Source organism: Ursus arctos, unplaced genomic scaffold, assembly GCF_023065955.2.
Source record: "Ursus arctos isolate Adak ecotype North America unplaced genomic scaffold, UrsArc2.0 scaffold_28, whole genome shotgun sequence".
Classification (NCBI taxonomy): Eukaryota; Metazoa; Chordata; class Mammalia; order Carnivora; family Ursidae; genus Ursus; species Ursus arctos.
Window position 1 is genome coordinate 2,025,026 of NW_026622963.1, and position 18,732 is coordinate 2,043,757.

General features: G+C 36.1%; 1 protein-coding gene across 7 annotated transcripts in view; it reads right to left on the minus strand.

The window, feature by feature from the left end:
• The window catches only part of DPP8 (dipeptidyl peptidase 8), a 69,801-nt gene that overhangs the window by 35,821 nt on the left and 15,248 nt on the right, over nucleotides 1-18,732 (minus strand). For all 7 annotated transcript variants that reach the window (XR_008956077.1, XM_044392027.3, XM_048222194.2 and 4 more), the window contains 3 exons: nucleotides 9,235-9,408; nucleotides 7,301-7,469; nucleotides 1,643-1,753 (listed from right to left, as the gene is read on the minus strand). Coding sequence is in view for 6 of the 7 variants with exons in the window: in XM_044392027.3 (XP_044247962.3) it covers nucleotides 1,643-1,753; nucleotides 7,301-7,469; nucleotides 9,235-9,408 (454 nt within the window). In the remaining variant the exon portion in view is untranslated. The remainder of the gene's footprint in view (nucleotides 1-1,642; nucleotides 1,754-7,300; nucleotides 7,470-9,234; nucleotides 9,409-18,732) is intronic.

Sequence of the window (18,732 nt, forward strand, 5' to 3'; positions counted from 1 at the left end):
TCTTTGCACTAGGAAGGTGAGTTACTACTAAACCACTTTTGCTGGTTAAAGGAAGGCAAAACCTGAACATAATTATGTACATGTACATATATATGTATACATTTAAAATTTAAGTAGGCTCCATGCCCAACATGGGGCTTGAACTCATGACCTGGTGATCAAGAGTCACATGCTCTACTGACTGAGTCAGCCAGGTGCCCCTGTACCTATACGTATTTAAAACAGGGGAAACACACTTATGAAGGACTTCAGTCCGTGTACTCCTTAAAATGCATTCCTTGTTGAAAAATGAATTACTCAATTATATTTATAATATTTCCTATAACAAAATAAATGCTTTAAAAAAAAAAGATTTTAGGGGCGCCTGGGTGGCACAGCGGTTAAGCGTCTGCCTTCGGCTCAGGGCGTGATCCCAGTGTTGTGGGATTGAGCCCCACATCAGGCTCCTCCGCTATGAGCCTGCTTCTTCCTCTCCCACTCCCCCTGCTTGTGTTCCCTCTCTCGCTGGCTGTCTCTATCTCTGTCGAATAAATAAAATCTTTAAAAAAAAAAAAAGATTTTATTTATTTATTTGAGAGAAAGAGAGAGAGCAGAGGGGAGAAGAAAAGGGAGAGGGGGAGAGAGCCCCAAGACCAAAACCTGAGTCAAAACTAAGAGTTGGACACCCAACCAACTGCGCCACGCAGACACCCTGAAAATAAATGCTATTTAAAGAGTCCAGTTTTCTCTTAATGGTTTCTCTAATTCACGTCAAAATCTTGTTCTAACAAACAGTTATGGCAAAACATTTTACATCTTAAAATTAAATGCCCAAATCTAAGACATGGCTTAAAAATAAGTATTTTTCATGCTCCCTTAGAGAAATGTTCAAAATACGAGCTGCTGGGGCTCTTAGTCAGTAAAGCAAGCAACTCTTTATCTCAGGGTTGTGAATTCAAGCCCCACACTGGGAAAAGAGCTTACTTAAAAAAACAAAAATGGTAGCTGCAATCCGTTACTGTGTCATGAAATTTATTAATGGGTAATAACAAGCATTTAAAATATACAACGAACAAAAAATATGCAATATCAGAGTACATTACACATAAAGGTAAGTACTGCTTCATGAAATTTGTTTTTAGTTTTTGTATATAATATATGTATCAAGTATTAGGCTACAATATAAAGCAAATTTCTAGCCGGATCTTCAGAGAAAGCTGTTTCACAGGCAATAAAATACTTGTGAATTCATCCAGAAAAGGGAGGAATTTGTGCCCTTTTCCTGATCCATTCCATACACTAATTTGGCCATACATTCATGCAGACACTCAAGTCAATCCTAAGTTTTTATAGCATTGCATCAAGGTATAGTATTTTTTTTATTTCGTCACCAATATTGCCACCAAGACCAGCCTCTAGATGAAAGACTGGCAAAGAGCTGAAGGACCAGAGGCACTGATGCAATTACTTTTTTATTTTTTATTAAAATTAATTCTGCAATGCAATTATTTTTATTAGAATTCATTATGGTGGGATATAGCATATTTTTCTAAATAACTACTGGTAGGATCTAATCTTCATGACTTCATAATCTACTCTTCAGGATTTGGCAGTTGAATCTCATAATACTTTAATTAACTTATATTATTTTAAACCCCCTTACTTGTTTCAGCTTCTGGACACCACCAGTAGCCCGAATATCTATCAAATTCTTCTTGAAGAACAAAGGTAGCAACTCCAGCTGATCTGGGATCTTCTTCCATGTTGGCTAGCTCTAGACAAACACAAACAGCAAAATTATCACAGAAAGTTCTCTAACTTTTCATAGGTACTAAGCACAATGATTTAGCTTATTCTGAAATGCAGCTGTAGAACTATGGCGAACTCTGGAGCCAGTGGACGGGATATAAATCTGAGCTCCATCATGTACTGACTGACTGACCTTGGGCAAATCATCCAACCTCTTTCCACCGCAGTGTCCCATTTGTAAATGGGAGTAAGAATGTACCTCATAAGGTTGTTAAGATTAAATGAGTTAATTCACATAAAGCACTTAGAACAAAGCCTGAACCAAACCATGTGCTCCATAAATGTCAGTTATTATTTCCCCATTTAGCTAGCATCACGGAAAAAAAGAATACATGGAAAGGGTCACAGTGACTTTTAACTTCTACCCAGAAAAGTCCAACTTTAGTCCTAGAATGGGTCTTACACATCACATAATCTTCATCATTTTTCCTCCCTCCCCTTCCTCCAGTCAACCAGAATTTCAACTTTTATCTGTTTTACACTTTCCAGCAAATAGTTTGAAGGGAACTCTTGCTTTAAAAATAAGCCCCCCAGGATGCCTGGGTGGTTCAGTCAGTTAAGCATCTGCCTTCAGCTCAGGTCATGATCCCGGGGTCCTGGGATCCAGTCCCACATCAGGCTCCTCGCTCAGCTGGGAGCCTGCTTCACCCTCTGCCTGCCGCTCCCCTTACTTATGCGCTCGCTCTCTGACAAATAAATAAATGAAATCTTTATAAATAAATAAATAAATAAATAAAATACCCCCCCCCAAACCACAAAACCATAATTTTATAAGATTTCATGACACGGAAGGCCGCCTGAGTGGCTCAGTCAGTTAAAGCATCTGCCTTCGGCTCAGGTCATGATCCCAGGGTTCTGGGATTTCCCTCTGCCTCTGCTGTTCCCCTGCTTGTGCTCTCTGGCACACACACACGCGCACGCACACACACACACACACACACACACACACTCTTCTCTCTCTGTCAAATAAATAAATAGAATCTTAAAAAAAAAAAAAAAAGATTTCGTGACATGGAGAAATGTTTGTAATATACCTGGATTAAAAAAAGCCCTATTACTAAATGGCATGTACACTATAATTTCATTCAAAAATGTTAAATATATATTTTATTTTATTTTTTTTAAAGATTTTTTATTTATTTATTTGACAGAGATAGAGACAGCCAGCGAGAGAGGGAACACAAGCAGGGGAAGTGGGAGAGGAAGAAGCAGGCTCATAGCAGAGGAGCCTGATGTGGGGCTCGATCCCATAACGCTGGGATCACGCCCTGAGCCAAAGGCAGACGCCCAACCGCTGTGCCACCCAGGCGCCCCTAAATATATATTTTAGAAAGTGTTGGGATATAAACCAAAATGTGGTTCTCCCCAAATAGTGAGACAGACTATGGAGAAGCATTTTAATAACTGCTTTATAATTTACAAAATCTTAGGCATACTGTTTATTTGTAAAAAATGTATATACTTGTGTAACCAATCACACCTTATCAAGACAGAATATTTCCAACACCCAAAATGTTTTCTCATGCCTCTTCTCAGTCAATGCCCATTCTCACCCCAGAAGCAAACACTGATCTGATTTCTGTCACCATAGGTTAGTTTTGCATATTCTAGAATATTATATAAGTGAAGTCCTACTTTGTCTGCTTTTTGAGATTCACCTATATTATTACAGCATCAATAATTCATTCCTGTTTATTGCTGGGTGGTAGTCCATAGTATACCACAGTTGTTGTTGTTTTTTAATCCATTCACCTGTTAATGGGTATCTGGGCTTTTACTGTTACTGTCAGTTATTGGCAATATGACTAAAGATACTATAATCTTTCTTGTATAGGGATCTTTGTGGTGTATGCTTTCTCTTGAATAAAAGACCTAGGAGTGGAATGACTGGGTAGTATGATAAATTAACTTTGTAAGAAACTGTCACATAGCTTTCCATAGTATTTGTATTATTTTCTATTCTTACTAGCAATGTATGAAAGTTCCTCTCCAACGTTTGTGTTCTTTATCTTTTTCACTTTAGCCAGTCTAATGCGTGTATGGTAATATCTCAGAGTGATTTCAATATTATAGACAAGTTCCAATGTATTATTTTTGGTTATCTGTATTTTCTATATATTGTCTGAAACAAATATATAACATGAGCCAATAATCCCCTACCCAAAAATTTTGAGTCCAGAAGTGTTTGGAACTCAAAATTTGGAGGATTTTTCATATTTATCATATATCTACCATATAATTATGTAACATCTCTGGCAGGGTAATCAAATACTCTGTAACTGAATACACCAATATTCTTGCAGCAAACTTATGAATAGACACACTAAGTAGGATTAAGATTATAAATATCCTCAGGTCAGTTCAGGACAGGTTTCGCCACCAAATGAGTTTCAGCACCGAGCCAGCGAAAACTAAGCCCAGTTTTCAAGAGTTTTTTGAGTTTTGGAATTACTGATATAGGCAAAACCAGTGTTTGGTTTTCTTGGATCTGTCAACTACCCCAAAATTAGACCTACTATATTGTTTCATATTTGTTCTCTTTTGGATGTGAGAATAGGTACCATTCATTTCTATTTCCCTTTCACTTACTATAGACCTCAATTATCAAGAGTTATTTATTAAATGAATAAAAGGTATCGCTTTGTTCTTCTGATATGTCAATATATCATTTGAAAGTAGAGTCTGGTCCTGTATTACTTCTACATTCCTTTTCATACTAGGCAGAAAATAAACACATGCACATGCTCACTGACTAACCCCATCTAAAAGCAGACTTTTACTTGGAAACTTATTGTAAGCAGAGTAGGACTGAAGATGCTTACTCTGTACCTACCTCTCTCCTTAAACACATCACACTTACTATGTTTCAGACACCATCCTAAACACTTGACAAATATAAACTCATTAGAATCTCATAAGAGACTATAATAACACGCCTTTTTAGATATGGAAACAGAGACCAGTTAAATAACTTACTGAAGGTCACAGAACTAAAAATGGTAGATCTAGAATTCAAACTAGATGGTTCTAGACTGCATTTTTAATGAGTACATTAATCTTGAAAATAATAAAATATACCACATACCTATATGCACAGAAAGGAAAATAATAAAAACAATATTATAGCATCCTGCAGGGTGCCAGTGCTTTCTACTTTCAATTCTGTCACTTTTTTTTTTTTTTAAAGAGAGGGAGAGAGAGATAGGGGCAGATGGAGGGAAGAGAAAGTCTTAAGCAGGCTCCACGCCCAGCACAGATCTCACAACACTGAGCTGAAATCAAGAGTTGGATACTTAACCAACTGAGCCATCCAGGTGCCCCTAAATTCTGTCCATCTTCACAATAACCCTGTGTGGAAAAATAATTCTACAGAACAAAAGCTAGACTAAAAAACATCTTAATTCTGTTGGTTACCATCAGAGCTTTGCACTCCCAGCCTCAAGAAGGATAACTAGTATACAGTGAGTGTTCAATGTTTGTTGAAAGCATGAAGAAATGGCTAGGATTTCCAACCCAGATTTACTAATCATCAACCTAATCCTATAATTGGTAGCCATTCTGATTCCCTGACTCCAAATGGAGACCCAAAACATGCACCTTTCTTTACTTTAAAAAATATATTTATTTATTTGAGAGAGAGAGAGAAAGAGAGAGGGAGCAGGGGGTTGGTGGTGGGTGGAAGGGCAGAGGGAGAGGGAGGAAAAGGAAGCAGGCTCCCCACTGAGTGCGGAGCCTAACACGGGGCTTAATCTCAAGACCCTGAGATCATGACCTGAGCTGAAATCAAGAGTTGGACGCTTAACAGACTGAGCCACCCAGGGGCCCCCAAAACATGTACTTTTCACTTAAAAAGTTCCTACTCCATCCCCTTTTGTCTATCTGATGCTCTACAGAGTTTCAGACCACTTAAACCTGGATAATTTCAACAGTCAAATTTTGGTGTCCTTGCCTCTAGTCCTGGGCTTTTCTTTTTTTTTTTTTTTTAAGATTTTTTTTTTTTTTTTTTTTTTTAATTTGACAGAGAAACAGCCAGTGAGAGAGGGAACACAAGTAGGGGGAGTGGGAGAGGAGGAAGCAGGCTCCCAGCGGAAGAGCCTGACGTGGGGCTCGATCCCAGATTGCCGGGATCACGCCCTGAGCCGAAGGCAGACGCTTAACAACTGTGCTACCCAGGCGCCCCTAGTCCTGGGCTTTTCAAATACAACTTTCACAAAGTATTCAGAACAATTTATCTATAATATGACTCCGACCACACCACCCAATTGTTAAAAACTTTCATTGGACTCCCACATCATGCTAGAGACTGTTGATTTCCATGAGATAGTTAACCCTTCTCTTGGCTCTCTTTATCTGCCAGCCTTACCTTTCCCTTCTTCTTGACTCATACCTTACGCTTTAGAACCATCAGACTGCTTTTAACTCCTCATACACACCACCTTCTGCATTAAGACCTTTCTCATGTGGTCCCCTCACCTGGAATGTACTGATTAATGTGCAGTCATATCTAAGATCAGTTTAGGTGCCAGTTAGTTGTCCTCTCTTCTGGGAAGCCTTACCTGACCACTACCCCAAATTGATGCCCTCACAACATTCTATGTTTGCTTATCACTCTGTTTTATTATTCATATAGTTTCCTTGAGGGCCCAGGTTATGTCTTATTCAATTTTGTATCCTTAGTTTCTGCCATGTTACCTGGTGCACAGGAACTTAACCTATCTTTGTTGACTGACTAAACAGCTAGAACAAGATTTCTTGACTCCTAATTCAGTGTTCTTTCTACCAACACAAATTGTTCAGGAAAGGGCTTCTTCTATAACACTGATTATCCTAATAATGAAAAAAATGTATGTTGTCAATACACTGTTGTACTCTAAAATAATTTATTAAGAAAGATGCCCATCCTTCACTGTGGAACTTACTAATCTTAAACTCTGTTTCATGTGTTCAAAGAAAAAGCAATACACTGTTTCCCATCTTGCATTTGTATGAAAGCTTTAGAGGAAAACATCTACATCTTTTCTATGCTTTGAGCAGTGCTTAGTATTACTATAATCACTTTAATGGAAATTAAGTATTTCCACAATACACACAATTCTATAAAGTTTTGTTTTTCCTATTATGACAAAATAACTAAGGAGGCTCCCTAAAAAAGGGAGATAAATTTTTGTATATTAGGTTTTTGTTTGTTTCCCAAAAACAAGATTAGTTTTTTTAACTGAAATTTCATTTTAATGAGAACAGTTCTGGGGAAATCCTGACAGCCTTGGTAAGCTAAAGAAACAATCGTGTCAGAGGTGCTGCAGTGGTATCTGAAAATGCACATTAAAACAAGGTAGCATTATGCAGGTGGTACATACTATTTATCCTCTGTACTTTTTTCTTTTTTAAAGATTTGAATTTAAAACATAAAGATCACCTACTTTGCCTCATTTTGCCTAATTTCAAAAAGTGAGCAAAAGCAAAATTTAAAAAATACTTTTCAGAAAAGTAGATTTGAACAACTATGTGTTACCATTGTGCACATAGGTGAGCCTTCTTTCTTCTCTGGTTACAATGTTGGATATCCAAATATCATTGCTATGTATAAAAGCAATCCAGTCTGGATCAGCTGGGCATAATTTGGGATCCATGCGAATGTTGGGACAGCTAGTCTCTACTAAATTTGGCCGTAAGGGTTGTTGCTAGAAAAGAAAAAAAACATTTTTAAAGCAAGTATTAGGCCAACAGATGCATATTCATTTGCCAACACCCTTCCTATAAAATGAACAATAATTCCAAGTACAATGTCAACTATGATAAATGCCCATCAGAAAAATACACTTTTGCATGCCTTAACTTACAAGGATGGATTTTTCTTTAACACTATGAATTAGAAAGCTAAGGGTAATAGGAAAGTAAATAAAGATTTTTTAAAAATAAGATTTACTTATTTGAGAAAGAGAGAGAGAGAGCAAGAGAAAGAGAGAGAGCACTTGAGTGCAAATGGAGGGGCAGAGAGAGAGAGGGAGAAGGAGAAAAGTAGACTCCCCGCTGAGCACAGAGCCCCACATGGGGTGCAATCCCACGATCCATGAGATCATGACATGAGCCAAATCAAGAGTCAGATGCTTAAGCCACTGAGCCACCCGGGTGCCCCAACAGGAAAGTAAATAAAGACAATATAACAGTGCTTCATAAATTTTGTTGTCCAAACTTGTTTAATAGAGTAATGACTGCTTATTAAATACTTTCATTAAGCACTTATTGAATATTTATTAAATATTTCAAATTAATTTTACCAATATAAAACAGTTTTGCTGAAAAAGATGTAATGAAAGCCAGGATCATACAATTCTAACAAAAGAATAGTTCTTTTCTTTTCTTTTTTTTTTTTAAAGATTTTATTTATTTATTTATTTGACAGAGACAGCCAGCGAGAGAGGGAACACAGCAGAGGAGTGGGAGAGGAAGAAGCAGGCTCCCAGCAGAGGAGCCTGATGTGGGGCTCGATCCCAGAACACCGGGATCACGCCCTGAGCTGAAGGCAGATGCTTAACGACTGCGCCACCCAGGCGCCCCTCAAAAGAACAGTTCTAATACCATGTAAAGAATTGCCTGGAGGGGCACTTGGGTGGCTCAGTCGCTGAGTGTCTGACTCTTGATTTCGTTGAGTGTCTGACTCTTGATTTCCACTCAGGTCATAACCTCAGGGTCATGAGATCAAGCCCTGTATCAGGCTCCGTGCTCACTGGGGAGTCTCCTTGAGATTCTCTCTCCCTCTCCCTCTGGCCTCCCCCACTCATTCTCACACTCTCTTCTGTCTCTCTCTTTCTCTAATAAATAAATAAAACTTAAAAAACAAAACAAAAAAAACCCCAATTGCCTGGAATAAAACCAAACATTTAAAACCATTTATTAAGATGAATTAAGTTTTTGGGGCGGCTGGGTGACTCAGTCAGTTAAGTGTCTGCCTGCGACTCAGGTCATGATCCCAGGGTCCTGGGATGCAGCGGCATCTGGCTCTCTGCTCAGCAGGGAGTCCACTTCTCCCTCTCCCTCTGCCTGCCACTCTACCTACTTGTGATCTCTCTCTCTCTGTGTCAGATAAATAAATAAAATCTTAAAAAAAAATGAATTAAGTTTTTAAGGGAACCAAAATTAGATTGCCTTGCGATAACATTATCTTCCAAAATCCCCCTCAGCCTTTATTCAGAAGATGGGCATTAACGCCCTTTACTATATCTTCCTACATAGCAAGTGTTTTTAAGCATTTAAAAAATTACATATTAATGTCAGTGTAAAAATGATTAATTCTTAACATTGGAAATTAGTACTCATATATACTGTTTTCTTTACTATTAAATTTCTCACTTGGTGGGTAAATATAATTTTTTGGTTTAATTACCTTTCTGATGCAAATAACCTTTAGGACCTAAAAACATTTAACAAGTAGTAACACCAACTTACAGTAAATCCTTGTGGCCCTCCATCTTTTACATGATAAATTCCACTACCAGCTTGAAATAGAAATGTTCCACTTCCTTGATGATAATCATAGGAAGCAATTCCAACAGTTCCAATGCGTTTTCTTTCTCTTAATAATTCTTCTTCCCGAGAATACATTCCATAGTCCAGTGTTGCCTAATACAAAAGGAAAAGAGAAGTCACCTACTCCAGTCTTCTGAAAGCTTGCTATTTGCTTTTAGCAAAAAATTTCCACTGATATCCTAGCATCTCCCATATTCCCGAGTCTACATGTTGAATGACTCCAAAATGTGCCAGTAACTTTAAGCAAACTAATTTCAAGAAGTCTGCTTAAAGATTTCCTGGTAAAGGGTCTCTAGATGATTACTGCATATAGTAGAGAACAAGAATTGTCTCATCACCTTGGCCTGACATGCTAGACCACTACAACTTAAACGTACTTGAGCAGTGTTGCATGTAGTTAAGAGCACAGACTCTGAAACCAAGTGGTTTGAATCTAGGCTTTGACCCTCACTAGATGTCTGACTTTGGGAAGTAGCTTAATTTCTTCAAAAGTAATTGTTCTCACTTTCAAAATAGTAATATATCATCTACTTCAGCTTTGTGAAGATTAACCTAGTTAAAAACATGTCAAGCATTTAGCACAATGATTGGCACAGAGTAAGTTCTCAAGTATCAGCTGTCATTAATACCTTCCCACCACATCTATTAATACTCTTCTAATGAAACCCTAGATCAGGATGGTCATTTCATTGACATAAAACTCAACATATGAGTTTCTGCCTCCTGGTCTTTGTGTTCCACTGTCCCCCTTTGAAAGGCTATTTTTCTTTCATTCATCCAAGTTTTATCATTATCTCAAAATCTTAGCTCTGATTCAGTCTTGCCAAAGAAAGTTTCCTGATCCACTATGATGTACAGTTATCTCTTCCTTGAGATTTATATAAAAGTTACTACCTCTTTTACTTATTTGACTATGGTACTGTTTTTCACTTTTTTCAGTATTTCTGACTATAAATAGTTTCAAAAAAATGAGCAGAATCTGTGTCATTTTGTTTTCCTACCTGCAGCAGCTGTTAAAATCTCTCTCAAAGACTATTTGTAATTAATGACTGGTGACAATAAGGGCTTTTCCTAAGCTAGAAATATTATTTGATATAGGTATAAAATTTAAAAAGGAATATACAGAAAACAAATTTAGTAAGTGCTAACAAAAAAATTTGCATCCACATTTTCCCTATGAGCTCTTAATACTTCATTTGAGCATGATACATAAGGAAAGCAGACATGGTTTCTACTATCAAGGATACCGTACAAAGGAATCTAGATAAGTTTACTGGCAGGAATGTATCACTCCAAAACTAAGCTAGCACACTGAAAGTAAACATTGTTTAAGGATGGCAAATACATGTGTGTACTTGCAAACCTAAAATAATGTTAGGTGAGGATAAAAATGAGACAACCTGGAAATCTTGCTAAAAAACCACCCACTTTTTGTATTCATTGTATCACTTTTTTATTAATAATTACATGTATATACATTTATACACTGTGTTAGGCTCCAATAGAAAACCTGTAAATTCAATGAACATATAGTTTTATTAATTCTGATCTCTTTAAGTATCTCTTAAGACTCTTTCAATTGAAGCCAAAAGCAATTCTGAGAATATGATTATATTTTAATTTCTTCCCTCTTATTCTCCCTTAATGTCACTGGACTTGGTCTGTACTTAATATGTCTTAATGGTTAATAATCAGAACACAAGAAATTTCAGAGTTAAGAAATTAACTTTTACAAGAGAACTCTATATTTATAACTTTTTAATTATAAAGTTTGTTATCTGAAAGAATAACCCTGAAAAAGATCAATTATGGGGAACAAGGCTCACTTTACTAGATATTTAAAAATTAAAACATGAACAGACATAATGAACAACAGCAATGGCAGAAAACAGAAAATCTAAAATAGAAAGCTGAATACAGAAATTTATAAGAAAAAAACAGTAGGAAAAAGATATGACTTTTAAAATCAGTGATTACTGATTTCAATTTTAAATCAGAATTATTGCATAGCCAAATGCAAAAAAGATAACACTGGATTCACTTCTCACATATTCCAAATACATCTGAGATTTAAATGTTAAAAATGAAACCAACTTCCATTTTTAACCAAAATGGAATAACAGGGACTCAGCTTATCCTCCCATCTGAAACAACTAACAAAATATATGAAATAATGTTTTCAAGACACTGGACATTAGACAACAAAGGACAGTGATCTCTGTGAATGGGACCCAAATGAGGTGAACCTTACAGTTCACCCAGCTAACTGCCCTGACAGTTTCCAGATGTTGGCCCAAGAAGGAGTAGCCAATGGATCAAAGAAGAAATCACAAAGGAAATCAGAAAATACGTTGAGACAAATGAAAACACTATACCCAAACTTAAGGCATGCAGCAAAAGCAGTGCTCGGAGGGACACTTACAAATATCTGCATTAAAAAAGAGATCTGAAATCAATAACATAACCTTCCACCTTAAGACACTGGAGAGAAAGACCAAACTAAGTCCAAAGCAAGCAGAAGTGAGAAAATAATACAAAATAAATTGGAAATAAAAGAGAGAACAGAAAAACAATAAAGCTCAACTAAACCAAAAGTTCGTTCTTTGAAAAGATCAAATTTAGCTAGAATGAAAAAAAAAAACCAAACAAAACAACAAAAGAAGACTCAATTTACTAAAATCAAGAATGAAAGAGGGTCATTAGGAATGATCTTACAGAGATAAAAAAAGATTATAAGGGAATAGTATGAACAACTGTATGCCAACAAACTCAATAATGTAGGTGAAATGGTTGAATTCCTAGAAACACACAAACCACCAAAACGGACTCAAGAAGAAACAGAAAATACAGACCTCGAACGAGTAAAGAGACTGAGTTAGTAAACAAACAAAACAACTACCCGTAAAAGAAAAGCAGAGGACTAGATGGCTTTACTGATGAATTCTACCAAATGCTTAAAAAAACGAATACCCATCCTTCTCAAACTCTTTCAAAGAAAGAGAACAGGAGGAAACACTTTGCAACTCATTCGATGAAGTCAGTATTATCCTGACACCAAAACCAGACAGACATCTCTCTCTCTCTCTCACACACACACACACACACACACACACACACACACACACAAATAATAATAAACTAAAACTATAGACTAACATCCCCTAGGACTACAGATGCAATAATCCTCAAGAAAATACTGAAAAACTGAATATAGCAGGATGTTAAAAGAATTACATACAACCAAGTGGGACTTATCCCACGAATGTAAGCTTGGTTCAACATATAAAAACCAATCAATACAACGCACAATATTAATATAATAATGGGGAAAAAAGTGATCTTCTTAATAGACACAGAAAAATCATTTGACAAAACCCAGCACTGTTTCATGATATAAGTGCTCAACGAATTAGGAATAGAGGGGTAATTTCTCAATCTGATAAAGGGCATCTATGAAAAACCCATAGCTAGTATCGGTCTTAAAGGGAAAACCTGAAAGTTTTCTCCTCAATATCAGGAAAAAGAAATGATGTCTGCTTTTACCACCACTATTATAGAGGTTCTAGCTAGGGTTGGAAAGGAAGAAGGAAAACTATCTCTATTTATAGATGACATGATATTATATATGGAAAACCCTTAAAATAATCTACAAAAAAAGTATTAGAGCCAGTAAATGAGTTCAGGAAAGTTGTAGACTACAAGATCAATAAACAAGTATCAGTTGCATTTCTATACACTAGTAATAAACAGTCTGAAAATGAAATTAAGAAAGTAACTCTATCTAAAATATCCTCAAAAAGAGTAAAATACTTAGCAATAACTTTAAAGAAGTGCAAGATTTGTATATAGAACACTGTTGAAAAAAATTAAAAGATTTAAATAAATGGAAAGATACCCCATGTCCATGAAAGATACCCCATGTCCATGAATTGGAAGACTTAAGATTATAAAGATAGCAATATACCCCAAATTGATAGAGATTCAAAGAATGGCTATCATATCTGCCTTTTTTCTCCAGATATGGATGAACTGATCCTAACAGTACTGATAATGGAATTTCAAAACAATCTTGAAATCAAGAGAAATACTGGAGGACTCACATTTTCAAATTTCAATAGAGCAAAGCTACATTAATCAACACAGCATGTATTGGCATATGGATAGATTTATAGGCCACTGGAACTGAACTGAGAGCCCAGAAATAAGACCATACATTTATGGTCAACTGAATTTCAACAAGGGTGCTAAGACCATTCCATGGGGAAAGAACAGCTTTCCATAAGTGGTGCTAGGACAACTGGATTCCACATGTAAAAGAATTAATGTGGACTCCTATCTCACACCATATACAAAAAGTAAGTCAAAATGAATTAAAGACCTAAATGTAAGAGCTAAAACTGTAAAACTCACATATAAGAAAACAGACAAATCTGTGTGACCCTGGATTAAGCAACAGTTTCTTAGATATGATGTCAAAAGCACAAGCAATCAAAGAGAAAACAGAATGATTGCACTTTATCAAAATTTAACTGTGTGCATCAAAGAACGTATATTAGTTTCCTAGGGCTGACAGAACAAATTACCACAAACTTGGTGACTGAATAAAACAGAAATTTATTCTCTCACAATTCTGAAGGACAGAAGTCCAAAATTAAGAGCTCAGTAGGGTCAGACATCCTCCAAAGGCTCAAGGAGAGAATACTTCCTTGCCTCTTCCAGCTTCTGGTAGCTCCAGGATTCCTTGGTTTGTGGCAACATCACTGTAATCTTCAGATGATCTTTACCCTCTGTGTCTGTCTCAAATTTCCCTCTCCTTTGTCTTATAAGAATACCAGTTGGGTTGCCTGGGTACAGTTGGTTAAGCATCTGACTTCAGCTTAGGCCACGATCTTGGGGTCCTGGATCGAACCCTGTGTTGGGCTCCCTGCTCAGTGGGAAGTCTACTTCACCCTCTCTCTCTGCCCTCCCCCAGCTCATGCTCTCTAATAGATAAATAAAATCTTAAGGAAAAAAAAAAAAAAGAACATCAGTTACTGTATTTAGGGTTTATGCTATACCCAGGATTGTCTCATCTTGAGATCTTTAATTACATCTGGAAAGATCCTATTTCTAAACAAGGTCACATTTACAAACACCTCTAGGGTTTGGACATATCCTTTTGGTGGTAACTATTCAAACAATACAACAGTATGAAGAAAATAAGCCGCAAAAAAACCCAAACAACCTGAATAAAAAATGGGCTAAGAATTTGAATAGACATTTCTCCAAAGACACACAAATAGCCAATAAGCACATGAAAAGATGCTCAATATCACTAATTAGGGAAATGCAAATCAAAACCAGAATGAGATACCACCTCACACTCATTAAGATGGCTACTCTAAAAAGCCAGAAAATAATAAGTACTGGTAAAGATGTTGAGAAACTGGGACTCTTGTGCACTGCTAGTAGGAATGTAAAATGGCGTAGCGGCTATGGAAAATAGTATGGCCATCTCTCGGAAACATAAAAAACAGACTTACATGATCCAGCAATTCCACTTCTGGGTACACACCTAACAGAACTGAAAGTAGGAACATGAAAATATATTTGCACACCCATGTTCACAGCAGCACTGTTTACAATAGCCAAAAGGTGGAAGCAACCCAAGTGACTATTAATGGATGAATGAATAAACAAATGTGGTATATAGAAACAACAGAATAGTATTCATCTTTAAAAAGGATATTCTGACACATACTACAACATGGACAAACCTTAAGTACATTATGCTAAGTAAAATAAGCCAGATACAAAAGGACAAATATGGTATGATTCTACTTATATGAGGTACCTAGAGTAGTTACACTCCTAGGAACAGAAAATAGAATGGTGACTGCCAGGACCTAGGTGGAGGGGTAATGGGCAGTTATTATTTAATTTGTACTGAGTTACAGTTTTGCAAGATGAGAAAGTTATGTGGATGGATGGTGGTAATGGTTGCACAACGTGAATGTACTTAATGTCAATGGTGTGCACTAATGTACACTTAAAAATGGTTAAGATGGTAAATTTTATATGTATTTCGGCACAATTTTTTAAAAGAAGATATAAGAACTTCAGATTAAGGTAAATGATGAATAGAAGAAAAAGGATGTCACAAAAACGTCTTATCCTCCATAGAGATCAAAGCAATTTTGCTTAAATGTACAGATCTAAATTAATGATTATAGTACTAAACACTTGTCAAAGGTAATTATGACTGATTTCATGCTAATTAATGACTACTGCAGTTAAAGAAAAAAGCAAAAAGACAACTCACAGAATGGGAGAAAATATATGCAAATCACCTATCTGATAAACACCTGGTATCCAGAATATATATAGAACTCTTACAACTTAACCTTAGAAAGACCCAATTTAAAATGGGCAAAGGACCCACCCGCACAGATTTCTTCAAAAAAGATATAAACGGCCAATAAAGACATGAAAAAATGCTCAACATCACTGATCATTAGGGAAATGCAAATCAAATGACAATGAGATACGTCATCACAGTCACTAGGATGGCTATAAGCAAAACGACAGACAATAATTAGTGTTAGTGAGGATGAAGAAAACTAGGAGCCTTATACACTGGTGGCAGGATTGTAAAAGGGGGCAGCTGCTATGGAAAAGCCATTTAGTACTTCCTTAAAAATTTAAACAGTTACCACACGACCCAGCAATTCCACTCCTAGATATATACCCAAGAGAACTCAAAATACAAGTCTACACAAAATCTCATATATGTTAACAGCAACATTATTCATAAAAGCTCAAAAGTCCAAATGACCCAGATATCCAAAAACTGATAAAATATAGGATAGCCACAAAATGAAGTATTATTCAGCCATAAAAATAAATGAAGTATCATTATCTGCTACAATTTGGATGAATCCAGAAAATACCGTGTTGAATGAAAGAAACCAGTCATGAAGGCCCACATAGTGCATGATTCCATTTATATGAAATGTCCAAGACAGGCAAACCTATAGAGACTCAAAGTAGATTAGTAGTTGCCCAGGCCTGAGGGTGAGCAGCTAGGTGGATGGGAAGTGACTAATGGATTTCCCTTTGGGGTGACAAAATGTTCCAAAATTAGACTGTAATAAGAGCTGTACAACTCTGTGAATATACTAAAAACCTGTGAATTCTATACTTGGATGAGTGAATTGTATGCTACGTGAATTATATCTCAATAAAGCTGGTAAAAAAAAATAAAAGAATGGAAACGTACATTCCATGCTAACACTAATCAAAAGAAAGCTAGAGTGCTTGTATTAATATTAAAGTAAATTTCAGAATAAAAAAATATTGCTAGAAACAGGGAGGGTCATCTAGTAACCATAAAGGAGTCAATTTATCAGGAAGACATAATCATCCTATCCACTTATGTACTTTATAACATAGCTTCAACATATATAAAGCAAAAACTAATACAGCTGCAACAAAAAGTAGTTAATTATGAAATGAAAATTTCAACATTCTCTCTCAGATAACTGAAGAACAAACAGAAAATCAGTAAGGATATAGGAAATTTGAACAATACAATAAACTAACTTCATCTAATGGTCATTTATAGACCCAATAACAACAGAACACATATTCTTTCCAAGTAAACACAGAACATTTACCAAGATGGATCATATTCTGAGCCATAAGACAAGACTCAAAAATTGGAAAAGATTCAAGTCATACAAATTATGGTCTCTGAATACCATGGAATTTGGTTAGAAATCAAATCTCTGGACAATAGCCAAATACTTGGAAACTAAACAGCACACATCTAAATAACTTATGGGATAAAGGGAAAGTAGGAAGTATTTTGAACTAAATGAAAATGGAAACATGACATATTAAAATGTATCGGCTACAGCTAATACGGTATCTAAAGGCAAATTTATAACTCTAACTGCCTATGTAAGAAAAAAAGAAAAGACTCAAACTAGTCACCTCAGCCGCCACCTATGAAACAAGAAAAAGAACAAATGAAATCCAAAGTAAGCAGAAGAAGGGCAATAAAAAAGGTCAGAGGGTAAAACAATGAAATAGAAAATAGAAAATGAGAGAAAAATCAGTGAAACCAAATCAGTAAACCCTAAGTCAGACTCATTAGAAAAAGAGAGAGAGAGAAGACACAAATTACAAGAAGTATCAGAAGTGAGAGAGAATCACATAGATTCTGTAAACACTAAAGAGATTAGGGACTATTATGAAACTCAGGTCAATAGATTCAATACATAGATGAAACAGAAGCATTCCTTAAAAGACACAACCAACCAAAGCTCACTAAAAAAGAAACCAATAACCTGAATAGCACTACATCTAATAAAGAAACTGAATTTGCAGTTACAAATTTTTCCACAAAGAAAACTACAGGTCCAGGTGGCTTCACAAAAATTCTACCAAATTTTTCTAGCAAATTAAAAGGAGGAAATAACTTCCAACTTATTCTGTGGCCAGCATAACACTATTACCAAAATCATACATAGATATTTTAAGAAAAGAACTTTATAAACCAATATCCCTCATGAACATATAAAAAAATTTTAAACAAAATTACAGCAAACTGAATCTAACAATACGTAAAAAAGATAATAAATCATAACCAAGTAGGTTTTATCCCAGGACTGCAAGGTTGATTTAACACTCAATAATCAAGTGATGCTTTGCCATATTAACAAACTAAAAAAGAAAACCTTAAGATCTTTTCAACATTTAACAAGTGACGCCTGGGGGACTCAGTCAACTAACCGTCTGCCTTTAGCTCAGGTCATGATCCTAGGGTCCTGGGATCAAGTCCCGCATCAGGCTCCTTGTCCCCCTCTGCCTGCTGCTCCCCCTGCTTGTGCGCGTGCTCTCTCTCTGACAAATAAATAAATAAGATCTTAAAAAAAAAAATTAAACAAAACTCAGTAACTGTTCCTGATAAAAATTCTAAGCAAGCCAGAAATAGAAGAGAACTTCTCCAGCCTACCAAAGGGCATTTATGAAAAACCTAGGGCTAATAGACTTACTGGTTAAGGACTGAATGACTCCTCCCCTAAGATCAAGAACACAAGAACATCAGCTTTCACCATTTCTATTCAACTTCGTACTGGAGGAGTGACCCCGTACAATAACCCAAGAAAAAGAAACAAAAGGCAACCATATTGGAAAGGAAGAAGTAATACTGCCAGTTTGCAGACAATATGACCGTTTATATAGAAAAATCCAATGGAAGCTATAAAAATCTAATGGAACTAATAAAAGAGTTCAAGCAAGGTTGCAGGATAAGATCAATACATCTAAATATTGGCAATGAACAACCAGAAATTGAAATTAGAAAATACCATTTACAGTAGAATAAAAAATCTGAAATACTTAAGAGATAAGACTTATGAAAGACTGTACAAG